General features: G+C 28.3%; 1 protein-coding gene across 2 annotated transcripts in view; it reads left to right on the forward strand.

Moving 5' to 3' along the window:
• The first annotated feature begins 534 nt into the window (after positions 1-534).
• LOC121118648 (uncharacterized) overlaps positions 535-14,122 on the forward strand; it is a 23,712-nt gene continuing 10,124 nt past the window's right edge. The window contains exons 1-4 of one of the 2 annotated variants that reach the window (XM_040713236.2): positions 535-763; positions 1,187-1,303; positions 9,013-9,131; positions 12,303-12,561. In XM_040713236.2, coding sequence (XP_040569170.1) covers positions 1,207-1,303; positions 9,013-9,131; positions 12,303-12,561 — 475 coding nt within the window. In that variant the 5' untranslated portion in view covers positions 535-763; positions 1,187-1,206. The remainder of the gene's footprint in view (positions 764-1,186; positions 1,304-9,012; positions 9,132-12,302; positions 12,562-14,122) is intronic. The other variant, XM_040713238.2, reaches the window with a different exon arrangement.

Below are 14,122 nucleotides of genomic sequence, written 5' to 3' on the forward strand. Positions count from 1 at the left end.
CAATCCATTCCTTCACAAGGCGGAGTAGATAGTACGTATAACAAATAAGAATCTCGAGATTTGTGTTCCCAAATCATAAGGGATTTTTCTCCTTCAAATTTAATTTTATATTATAATAATAAAAATTAAGTAAACAAAGCTCATGCCCTCGTGTTGTTAATTTAGTTAAAAGGGGGAATTCATGGAGGCTTATTAGTAAATTATTGAATGACATTCAAAAACACTCGAAAGCCTTGATTACAAACTAATATAAGTAAACAGCGCTCTTGCCCTATTAATACAAATACGGCATTAATTCAACGTGGACTATGTTATTTGCTTTTCTCTACATGTCATGTGCATACGTTACTACGAATTTTCCCGGATTGCGTGAATAGACATTCTCGCAAAATCGAAAGCGGAGGAAAATGAGGAAGGAGTAAGAGGAAAAGAGAGAAAAAGGGGGGAAGGGGGAGACATTTTACAAATATGAACATAGATAAATAAAGATATATGTATGTATTCCCCGCCCTGTTGTTCCCTTTCTTGAACGCCAGAAGAAAACAGGAACAGAGAAGAGAACGGGGAGGGGGGGGATTTATCCAATTCATAATATATATAAAGGCCCTATCAGACTTCTGAAGAAACAATCTTCGAAATTGTTTCAGTAAGTGAACGCCTCATTTCGGGTTTTTTTGTCATCATCAGTAGCACTTTACATATTTTACAAGTCTTTGATTCATCCAATTTCACATTTTTCTCTCAACACATTTCCCCATCTAGGGTGAGTAATTTCTGATTCCTTCCTATCTTGTGCAAAGACAATTTAAAATTTTACCAAATTTTAATTTTTAAACATTGGCTTCATAATTAATTGCCCAAAATTTATCACTTTAAAATGACTTTCTTTTTTTTTTTTTGTCTCGAAAAAATCTAAATTCATATTTAAACACTTTTCACCGTCAAAATTTAAAAAAAAAAATCTTTTTATTTCATAATTTGTAAAAAAAATAAAATTTTGACGATGCCGAAAAAATTGCTCAAAAAAGTTTCTAAAGTTATATTTATCAAATTTGCCATTTATAAAAATAAAAAATATGATGTCAAAATATTCAAAGATTTATTAAAACATCCCCCCCCAAAGAGTCACTGCCTTAACCAGATGTTCTGTATTTTTTTTAAGTTTACAATTTATGTATTTTTAAAGGTCAAAACCTCTCATCTATCATGCACACTGCTATTTCATCCTCACTCATGATTTACACGCTATTTCTATTAGCAACAACTTTACTCTCCATGATTCAAGCGCAGTATTTGTATCCTGGTATGTTCTTTACATTATTTTATGCGATTATTATATTCATTTTTAATAGTTATCCCATATATGTAGTTATTGGTTAGTGTACCCCTTCAAAATCAATGTTTTACTTGATGGGCAAAGTGTTTTTAACTTTAATTAATATTAATGGAAATGTTTCAATCACTTCCTAAGGTTTTTTCTAATTTATGGGTGTTTTCACGTGATATCAGCCTGTTGATTTAAGCTATTTCTCAGGGCCTAATAACCACGTTTTATAGGCCAGTAAAATCCCCTTCTTCCTTAATATTTAAGAAAATAGTGTACTTTTGGATGTCAAGATGGGACCAACAAATATAAGAACTTAAACTTTACTCCCTATAAAAAGATCCCTCTTTTCCCAAATTTTATTATATAAATGACCCTTAAATGTATTAAAAATATGTTGTTGCATCGTTATACAATTTTATCTCCATAGTGTAGATAAAAACTAACTGTTACAATGAATTTCATTTCTTTTTTTCCTACTTTTCTTCATAATCGACAAAAAAAAAATGTACATATTGAGACATTTCATAGAGATTTTCAGTAAATATAACAATGATTTAATTGAGAGATCACTTTTTATCATAGATATCAAGAAATATTCAATGGAAATATTAAGTCTGTTTTATTTTCATGAAGCCATCTGAATTTTCACTAAGATTTATTAAAAATTTGTCCATCATTCGTAGTAAAAATATCAACTTGGAGCACCCTAAATGGCGTCTTTTTAAATTATAATGCAACTTATGCACCAGTGAAAACTAATTAAATTGAAAAATTAGCCAATAAAAAAATAATGTCTCCTATTTTTAAAATAATATAAAATTACATTACCTAGTTTGCTTTTTTACTGTTTAAGTAGTATTTGTGGTTTTGATATTCAATCCTTTTTAACATGAATTAGACTAATTAATATTTATAGTATTAAAAAGTTTTTTATCTATAAAACAAACCATTATTTAGAGCACTCTTCTCTTCTCGGTAGTGAATGACTTTTAATTTATTCTACGTTTCATTTGTGTTGAAAAATAAAAGCGTCAGTAAATGTTAAGGAATAAAAGTTTAAAAGTCAACCTCTAAATGTCGCTCAATTATTATATTTCTTGGCATAATAATATATTTTAAATATTAAAACCGATTAAAAGGGTGAAAGAATGAAAAAAAAACACTTATTATTTAAGAGCAGAATTAGGGAAGCTCACCCTATTATTCATTGCATATAAATAATTATTTCTAAAGTTTGGTATAAGTCTTCATACAGTTATGTTTTTCATTGAAGCCTAATTGAAAAGACCCAAATATATCATATATAAATTAATCAATTGGTTTTTGAGCTAAAATTTCGCAATAAAAATAATTTTAAAACCAATAAATATTTTTATTTAGCAGACTTTATTCCATAAAAATTATATAAATTATAACACATAAATTCGTATAAATATTATTCATGAATTATGTTAAAACATCTCAAAAATAATCCATAAGTAAATTATAACTTGTCAAAGTGTAAAATAAGTATTATACAGAACTTTTTATCATTCAAACCAAATGAAATGATACTAAAAGACACACATATCAATTTTTAAATTTATTAGATTTTTTTTAGTGTAAATAAAAGCACTTTTTGAGCACTTAATTTCATAATGAAAAGGATTTTAAATCCATTTAATATTCTTCTAGACGAAAATACTAATATATTACACATTTTATTTAAAAAGCATTGTTTTTTATTAAAGTTTGACTATGAAAATTATTTGGAAATAATTTATTACTCCTATTGAAAGTAAGTACAATGGAGTAACTTGTTGCTTTGGACATCAAGTGTCTGTCCTTTTTCAATTTATCCACATAACATGTAGTATTTTTTTATCTATGAACAACTAGTTTCCTTCTTTTGTCGCATTTATATGAAAGTCAAGTCTTCCAAAATCATATGAATTTATTAGAGAACCATGGAGTTGTCGTAAACTTATGCAACTTAACAATGTTTTTTTAGAGTATTTTAAGCACTTCTATGACAAGAATTATACTCTAAATTAAATAAGTTGATCAAAATTAATACAATGAAATCATTTCTACTCTGTTATACACAAGCTTGTACATTGAACGGAAAAACGAGCGTTGTTCACGTTTTCCGTTCATTTTTTGAACAAATGAACGACAAACGAAAAAAAAATGAACGGGAAAAAATAAACAAGGCGTTATTTTTATGTTCATTTTCTTATTTTCGATTAGGTGCCGCTTTTTCGCTATGTTTTCCGAATTGATTATGAGTATAATTATTATCTTTGATGGCGGCTAAAATATAGTTTTATATATATATTCAAAAATTATAGATCTAATTTTGTGTGTACAATTTTCAATTACTTTGTATGCACATTGATTACTTTCCATGAAAAGTCTTGCCACACAATTTGTAATAATTGACCAGTCATCATAGTGGAATCATTGTTATTGTCCAAATTGGAAATAATTTTAGTCAAAACGTTATCTTCTTCTTTTTTTTTGTTACTCAATTTGTGGGCATCAGGGAAACCCAGTTAAAATAAAAGGAAGTGGATGACGTTTGACACTTCTACCTACTCTTGATTCTTGTATTTAAAAATTGTATTTGTGTGGTATTCTGATCAATTATAAAATCGAACAGGGTTAATCCGAATCAATTTGGTGCACTATGGAACATATTGGCCAATAATATATATAATCAATATTATACTCTCATACAAAGCAGAATGTATTATTTGCCCTAGAAATTTTTAATATTCTGAGAAACAATAAAAGCTCTAATAATATAATAAATAATTGAAAAATGTAACATCAATAGCTGATGCAAAATATAAAGTTGAATTATTTACAAAACGAAAACTGTAGACAAGTATTACAAAATAAATTATAAATATTACATCTGCACGAATATCTGTAACGTTGATATGTACTTATTATTTTTATACAAAGAAATGCAGTTCTTAACTGGTCGGGCGGTGAATTCAGGTGGGGTTGTAGCCGAAAATATAGACAAGGGATTCGGGACTAATTTTTCCTTTCAAAAAGCAAGCATTAATATCCCTATATAAAAAAATTGAACGTACTTGTCTGAAGAGGTTAACATTATAGACAAACTAAGAAAACTGTGGGTACATGAAAGATGTGCTAACAGGAAGAACTTACAGGGGTTTGAAAAAATTAACAAAGCCATCAAAAACCAAAAAAACTTCGCCAGAAAAAAAATGAAATCCAACTGGGCCTGACAATTAATAATTAAAGCCCCATCTGGCCAAGTGTTATGGGTCCAACATTGCCCAACTATCATATTGGAAAAATTGAACTTAAATAGAAAGTCGGGTTAGGTTCGGGCTCACCTTTTTTTTTTACTTCACACGCATAATGGAACACCCTGAATCAACGGCTCCTTAGTTTTTGCCTATATTGTCTATGACACGGATTGGACTTGTTAGTAAATAAGATTACTCCAAAAAAATATGTAGGTTCATCCGAGGTTGCCTTGAATAAAAGAAATGCATGTAAACATTTTTCAATGCTGCCCAAAAAAGCTGCCTGGAGGCTATTTTAAAGGCTGTTCAAAAAACAATTGGAATAAATTGGACACTACGAGTATTCTATAAAAATTGCAATCATCATTTTTACCAGTTTAATGGAGCTCTGTACATTTCAGAACCCCTGAGATTGCTTGTTTTGTATTTGATTATCTACGACCTTGAAGCTCATTTTTGTGTATTGAGAAACAAAAAACGCTTCATATATTAATGTGTATTTTGGAGGTTGGACTTGTAATTCTACATAAATATTAAATGAATAAATATATAATTCAAAGATGAAAGATCTAACGGGAAAATAAACGAATTATGTGGAAAAATATGAACGAATGAACCGTGAACGGACTTCTTTTATTAAATGAACGATAGAACGAACGAACAGAAAAAGGGTGAACGGGTACAAGCCTAGTTATACGAGATTTTTCAAAGCTTCATAGATGCTTCATGTCATTTATAGTGTGGTAATCAAGTTTTTGTTACTGAAGGGAATGAATAACCATTAATAGACCGATAAATACTACTAAATAAAAATCCTACTCCATAAATCCTTGTGATTGAACAAGTTTTAATAACTGAACTAAAAAATAGGGTGCAAAAATCAAGAAAGAGAGAAAATCGTAATATTTTTTATTTATTTCAAATACTCATATATATATAAAGCCCAAAAATTCATAGCCATTATTGATTATTTACATTCAAATTTGTGGGATGAGTTAAGATACCCAATAATTAGTTTATAATCATTATTTAGTCTAAGATAAATGACCCTATATAGCCGTTCAACCATAAAATTGGTGAATTAATTATCCTTTTATTGAGACGATCTATTTGGGCTACTTTAAGTACAAGTTGCAATGTGTTGATATGAATAATTTGTATTTAAAAATTGAGGATAATTTGTGAAAGAATACAAATGTAATCCACAATAATTTTTTTTCAAATAATCATGATTTTCTAATAAAATATAGAAATACAATCGGGGATTATTTAGTAGTACGTAATATCCATTTTAAAAATAACTGTCAGTTGCCATATAAAGTACTCGTAAATCCTGTTTTCTTCTATTTAAAAGAATAATTAATTGCAATTCTTATTACTAGTGTAAATTTCAAAAACAATTATAAATCAAGTATTGAAAATAAATATTCTTGTTTTTTCTTTACTTTCTTTATAGAAATGATCGTAAATTAAGCTGTGGAATGAGTATGGTGTAGGTATCGACACATGTCTCTATGTTGCATGAACTACATCGCGTTTAATTCCTTCAACTATGTACATGAAAATGTATATATTCCTTTTTTTTAATTAAGAAAATTAGGAAAGCCAGGTTCCATAAATAAAATTCTTACCAAACTATTTAGACTTTTTTTCCCCCTTATTCTTGACTGTTTTTAGCTAAAATATTTCATCTAAATATAAGAAAGTATAAATAATGTATTAAGGAACTTGTCAAAATTACGGGTGGTTTTATTTGATAATTACAGAATGTTAACCGTAAAAATCTGCTCTGTAAATTTTTAGGGAATAAAATTTCCCTACAAGCACCATTTTAATTTAATAAAAGTTGACAATAAATTATTATTTTATTTTAGTAAATATTTGTTTAACATAACCTTGATGCGTGGGAGTAGTGCCATTTCTCAAATTTGGCATGGACTTTTCAAACAAGCCTTCTAGTTTTGGCACATTTTACTATAAAAAGGCTTAATGATAAAACTCAGAACTATTCGACATGACAAATTTCAAAACCTTTTTAATCTCCATTAAATAACCTTAAGTCATTTTTTCTGGTACTAATTTTGCCTAGAGGAAGATCATTTGATTTTTTTTTTAGATAAAAAAAAATATATGTATTCAAAGTATGAACGTAGTTTATGGTTGATGGGTTTGTATCAACTTTATAAAGTTTTACCAATTACGTATTTAAGCCATTTCCTTCATTTAATATTTTAATCCTTTAAATCTTAGTTTGAGTTAGATAAGCACCTGATGTTTTGGGTACATATCGAAACTTATGGCTTTATTTAAGTAATTAAAACATTTTTTACAATAGGTTTTAAAATATGTTAGAAGCTGGATTCATTTTATTTTGTTACAATTATAATAAATTTAGTAAAGTTTATTGAAAGGTTTTTTTTAAATTCTTTAAAAAAAGATTTAGCCTGTGAAATATTTTGAAGGTGCGTCACTGGTTGTATAGGTCTTCGGATATATCCCAGCTTTAGGTTAATAATGACATAATGCATTAAAAAATTAATCTTAATTGTGTTTATTGATCATAGGTAGGTCCACTTGGTTCTGATGTGTGATTATTGGTGGTGTTTTAGGGGTTCAAATAAGAGTTCCTATAAAAAGGAAGATTTGAAATTATTTGTGGTGCATCCAATCATTGTCTTTCCTCATCATCCTTAGAAGACGAAATAAATGAAATTCTAGAAGAAGGAACAGTTTCCCTTTTTGCATTTAAATAATAGTAATTATGGATTATTATTGGCTTGGGGATTTCAAGCTTGGGAGAAGCATTCCTACCAAGTTGAATGCTTGTGCTTAAAATATACAGTTATTTTTTTAAACACTTTCTAAATTAGTGAAAGAGTGAAAAAAGCATGAATTTATTAACGTCAGGCTGCACTTTTATGGTATTATTGGTTTGATTTTGAACAACAAACATCTGTCCCAAATTTCCTTGCTATTTACCCTCCTGTAAATTGATCAACTTTTTATCAACTATTATAGCTTGACAAGAAAATATAACTCTAAGAATGTTCCATATCTTTTATATGGATGATTTTTTTTTATAAGTAAAAGCATCTCTTCAAAAAGTTTTCCTCGAAACTATGGAATGTTATCCATACCAATGGCTCAATCTATTAGTATCAAACTTGCAATGTAATATTTGTAGGAACAATGTCTCAAGTGTGAACCCTAGACAAGGGTTCACTGCCCCCTATTATGCACCTACTTTTTAAATCGTAAGTGCATTTTGGATGATTTGTTATTTACTCATAGCTAGTTTAGGACATAAGATTTTTCCAAATGTTGTATACCCTTTAAAATCTGTAGAAAATAAATATACATTTCTTTCGTGGTGGTTATTTGATCATAGACTTTCAATGACATTCTCCTTTGTAAGCACTTTTAATGATCTCATATTAAGTTGGTAATTACCAATGCCTCAGATCGCGGATATCAAATAACAAATCATTTCTCTAACGATGATGATAAAAATAAACTGATTTGCCTATAACTCGTGAATCTAATTACTTAAACATGAAAGAGTTTGTGTCGATTCCTCTTAATAGTGTCAAATTTTCTTCCTAGAAGTAATTGTGTTAATTACGTATTTAGATATAATATATTAAGATGAACTAACAATATAAATACATAAATTAATTATGAATCAATGAAACAAGAAATTAGCTTTATCCCTCCATGTAACAAATTTAATCTTATTATTAGATGTATTAAAAAGGTCAGTAAGTATAAAAATATAAACATAATTTTCACAAAATGTATAATATGTACGTTGTACACGATAGGTGAAGCAGAAAAAGTACCTATTATCCGTTGCTTTAGTTATTTTATCCTCTTTTTTCTATAATTTATGTACATGTAGAAAATTCCCTGGAGTGAATAAATAAAAAAGGGTAAATTAAAAATGACCAGTATTTATACAATTCGAGTCATTGTAAGTCAAAAAATGTATCTTAGGATTTTTTATATATGGATGTCAACACATAAACAATCTTGATTAAATAAAATACTGGTTTTTTTGTTTTTTTTTAATTAAAGTGGGGATGCACCAACTTTTGTCAATATGTTGCGTAGAGGCAGTAAAATTTACCCATTGTCCCATCACAAAGTGATGAGCATTTTCAAAGAAACTCTTGGTTTTCACTTTTTGACATATTAACGGAGGAGTCCACACGATAATATATATATATTTTGTTTTTTGTAAAAATTTCAAAAGTTAATTTTCCCTCCGCTAAATAATTTGGTCGAATACCTTCTTTTTTTTTAAAGAAATATAATAGTATAAATGAAAATTCCTTGATACAGGGGTGGGAGGAGACGCCCTTGATTATACATACATAAAATGAACATGCCTACTCATATAGTCACTTAATTTCATTTCAGGTGAAGGTGGTGAGGATTTAGAGGTTAAAAGAAGCTGGAACAACTTTCAAGGAGGCTATGGGAAAAGAGCATGGAATAGCTTTGGAGGAGGTTATGGAAAAAGATTTAACTCGGATAATGTAAGTAACTCAAAAAAAGGATTTTTATATATGTATGGACTATGTATTTTTTTAAATAATACATCCGACATCATGTTATTAACATATTAGTAGACGAAAAGTTATTTAATCCCCTCTCTCTATATATATAAATGCATACCCAACATACATATCAATAAATTAAGAAACAATGTCTTTTTAAAATATTACGATCAACTTTTTGAAACAAACAAAGAGCCAATGTATTTTCCTTTCAGCTGTTTTCATGAGTTTAATCTTGTATGATTTAAAGCAGATGCCTCTACGTATTATTATTTCAAAAAGACTATCACATAAAATTTTGATTTTTATTAATTTCAAAACATTTCATGCTCAATCATTGATTAATTATTATTATATTTGATCAAATGATCAATTCAATGTATATAATAATTAATCTTTGAAGAATCATAGCAGTTGGCAGTGGTATTTCATCACTAACACAAAAGTGTACACTATATTTTGTAGCCAACTATCGATTTTTTAGTTTCTTTTCCCCATATCAATGTTCTGAACGTTGATTGGTTGAATTATAGTTATTTTTTATTAAGCTGTAAACAATTCATACCATTTTTTGAATAATTATTCATAGTTGGAAAAAATTGGCTGACTACCAATTGATTTTGGTCCTTTTTTCCGTTACATTTTGGAGGAAAGGTTGGAGGATACAATAAAGCTAATGTTGGAATGTGTATAAATCAAATTAGCTATTAACCATGTAGTAAAAAAATATAACGAGGTCAAATTTGTACAAAGTAGTGATTCAGTACCAAAATGGGTCAGAAATTTGATGACATTTATTCAGTGATTTTTTTTCCTGATTAATCTATTTTTTAAATGTATTAATATGAATTACGGTGATTGGTTATACTATCAACCATATTATTATAATTTATTATCACCACTTTTGATAATTGTATGCCATTTTGATAATTCATTCGTTAAAATTTAGCACTTTAACCCGTCATAGTTGATTTTACCAATTTAGAATGGAGTAGTTCTTTAATTCGGGCGAAGACGAAAAGTTATATAATTCCCTCTCTCTATATGAATAGAAATATTCAAGACAGATTTAGTAAAATAAATTTAGCTAAAATCACCATGGCTTATAGGTATTGAGTTCTGGTTAGTTATGTATTTATAACTAACTTTCACATAAATTTCAATCTTGCAATATTGTTCTCTTTTTGAATATTTAAAAAGTCATATGACTTTCATGTAAAATTTAACTTGAAACAAAATGAATATAATCATAGTAATAAATTTAGTACTTTCTTATTGTTCCAAAAATGTTATTCATTAAACTATTTTTTTAACCCTTTGACTAAAGCATTTCTATTTTTATGACAATTACTTTCTGTGTCACTGAAATAATAACTCATTTACTATTTCTGCGCTTCTCCCCATCTAACTCATGATTAGTACTTAATGAATTTGGACCCATATGCATTTTTTATTTAATTTGAAAATTAGCCACATATATAGATAGTAAACTAAAGAAGGTAAATACTATAAAATTGCCGTCAATGATCATTTTAAGCATGAATATTTATCTATATTGTTCATATACGTCATATAGGTATATTTAAGTAATTATCAAGTAAGTTTGTTCTTTCGAGAAATGTTTGCTCAATGTGTGTGTCAACCTATTGCTATAAGGTTGTTTGAACAAAAGAGGAAAATGTAATTGATTATGCAGCTTGATGTTATTAAATTTGAGTGAACATATGAAGCCATTATTTTTTAACCCTTCATTTTTATTGGATGATTTTTATTGTATGTCAATATAAAGGAAACTTGAACAAAAATCAAGAAAAGAAAAAAATAATATAAAGTATTATACAACTCAATATTTCGTAGACATATTTGTGTCAATTATGGGTATGATACTTCCATTTTTTGGATGAGCTAAAGTAACCAATAATTTTAAATAGTTTAGATAGAATCTTTTGTGTTAAAAAAAACTTATATTGACTCTGACATGGTTTTTCAAATGAAATATTTTTTTAATGGTTTATTTTTGTTATTATAGACAGACATACATGAAAAAAATCTGCGGGTTCCTTCCTTATTTGTTCATTCATTAATATTTTATCTATTTGTTAATTGATAAGATATTTGATTGATATATAACTATAAGGGAATTGATAGAGAGAATAAGTCATATAATTGTTTTTTAATGAATTATGCAGTCATTGAAGAATATTTCTTTTTTATATAAAAGAAAAATAGAAATAAATAAATTTTAATATGTAGTATGTACTACCCCTGTATTTTGTTACGATTAATTAATTTACTCTTTTATAGCTACATACTTGATTTTTTTAAAGAAAAATAGGTTATAAAACAAAAATTCAGTTTGCACAGCTAATTAATTTGATCATTTTTTTAAAGAAAGTAGTGTGCATGCTTAATTCATGCAAACTACTTATGTTCAAATATATATTTGATATAAATCGAAAATTAAAGCCTGAAATGGACGAGGAAATCTTATAAAGATTATTTTAGATCAGTGGCGTTTAAGTTTCTTTGTTAAATTTTAATTTCAGATTTACTTCTTTTCTAACATAGAATTGTATTGTATAGAATTTTGAACAAAAATCATAGTTAACTTTTTTACTTGCTGTATACATATATACAGCCCTCTATTTCGTTCACATATTTGAGTCCTTCTCTTGTCCTAAAAAAATGTCATTTATAGAGAAAAACAAGAATGAAAATAGTATGTTTCTCTTGATTAAAATTAAAAAAAGTCTTCAAATTTATTAAATGACCAGGGGATTCCTCTGTAAGTATATATGTGGTCCTTTTTTTATTTATAATGGTAAAAGCTATCAACAAGTATTTATAGGCTTCTATAAATACTTGCCAAGCTTAAAAGAAAAAAAAGTGTAGAGTTTTGAAAATATCGTTTTACAAATTTTGGTATCGTTTCGAAAAAATTGGCGTCGTGACAAGACTGGTAGATAAAAAAATCAACAACTTGATTATTTAAAGTTTTATTGATTGATTGATTAACTATTCTAAGTACATCAAGTACATTTACCCCATAAATTAGCAAAATTTGACATAACTGGTTTATCCCTGATCTACATATGCTGTATCGGGAACATGCATAAGTATCTTATTATAATTTATACTATGTATTTATAGGAGCCATCTGAGGTAGATCAAAACATGGATAAGCGTGCCTGGAACTCTGGCTTTGCAGGTGGAATGGGTAAACGCGCATGGAATTCTGGATTTGTGGGTGGCATGGGAAAACGAGGCTGGAATAATGGATTTACTGGAGGTATGGGTAAGCGTGCATGGAACTCTGGCTATGCTGGTGGTATGGGTAAACGGGCATGGAACTCTGGATATGCTGGGGGCATGGGTAAAAGGACAATGGAAGAGGATTTTGCAAATGAAAGTGAGATATGATTTCCTTCTCTGTATATATAATAACATAATAAAATAGTACTACGGTTGTGAACATTGGCTCAATTGCAGTGGCCTTAAAAAATATGGTAATTTTGAGAAACAACATATCTGCTGACAGCGATTACTATAAACTATAGCGCTACTTCCTCTTATTCCTATTTATAACTTTCAAAATAGGAAGGAATATATTGATATTGTAGAAGAGCATTCATATTTTACTATGTCCAACATGTAAAATTAAAAAATCTTAAATTTAAACTCATACCAATTTAGCCAATATTCACATCCTTACTTATAATGTTGCATTTTCTATTATATAGTATCCCTTAGTAGGCCTATATATATATACTCGTATACAAGACACCAATACGAGGTGTAGGGAATTTTTGTCCTCATTGATTAACCGCAATGTTCTCAAAAAACCAATCTAAACAAGTTTCAGCTTAAATTGAACATATTTTGGGATCCCGAGATATATATGTACCTTCTTTACTTTCTGTGGACACTTTGCCAATGGCCAAATAGTGGTTCGAGCTAACTGCTGAAGCATCCTCATAATGAATTGATTCAATTGCAAATTAATGAAAACTTAATGTCAGGAATTCTTGGCAAATAATTAAATGTTTTAAAATTGGAGCTACATGAATAGTAGTCATATTGATCATGAATAAGAACTTCCAACGAGGAACACAAAACAGGACTACAAAAAGATTAGGTCCATCCCTGCTGTGGCTTTGCTTTACTTTTTTTCTCCCTCTTACGACAGAAGTTGAAAAAAATAGAAAAGGGAAGACACAACAGGGGTGCACTTTCCTCTTTCTTTTTAGTGTCTTATTTTGTGTTACCCGTTGGACGTTTTTAAGCATAAATTCTCATCAAATATATTTGATGATAATTTATTTTTCAAAGTGTATCTAGCAGTCATACATCATATTTATGAAATGGTTGTAGCCTAATCCGTCTCACTCACCCCGCCACCCAACCTAATAAATAAGAATAAATATTGTCTTTTTGAACTTTTCGTGTGTTCTCCGTCCAATTACTCTTCCGTAATAAGAAAATAAACCAGTAATTAAGAAAATCCTTAGTATAGAACGCCTGTATTTCTCAAAACTCTTTATCTTTGATTGAAAGAGGATTCATTTCGGAGAAGGGGGATATTTTGTTAAGAAGAAATCGAAAATGTATGAGAAACGTTTGTGATTGTATGTCTCTATGAAACACTCTAATGAACATATATAGGTACATTCAAATTTAATTTTTGACTTTGTCATTTCATAGATCTCTATAAAGATCATCATTAAATAAGATATATTTATTTTTGTAAAAAATTGATCCGAAGAATTTATGTACTATATATATATATAATATTTTATTTGTATTTCTGGAGAAGAAATAGATCACTAAAAACAATTAGCCTAATGATCTTGCAAATATGACCCATTTTGATAATGAGACTTTAAAGTATGTATAACAAATGTTATTAATGAAAACAACCTCCTTCTGTAGATTGAGCAATATTAAAGAAAAAGTTGTAAATAATATAATAC

Source organism: Lepeophtheirus salmonis, chromosome 5 (genome assembly GCF_016086655.4).
Source record: "Lepeophtheirus salmonis chromosome 5, UVic_Lsal_1.4, whole genome shotgun sequence".
Classification (NCBI taxonomy): domain Eukaryota; kingdom Metazoa; phylum Arthropoda; class Copepoda; order Siphonostomatoida; family Caligidae; genus Lepeophtheirus; species Lepeophtheirus salmonis.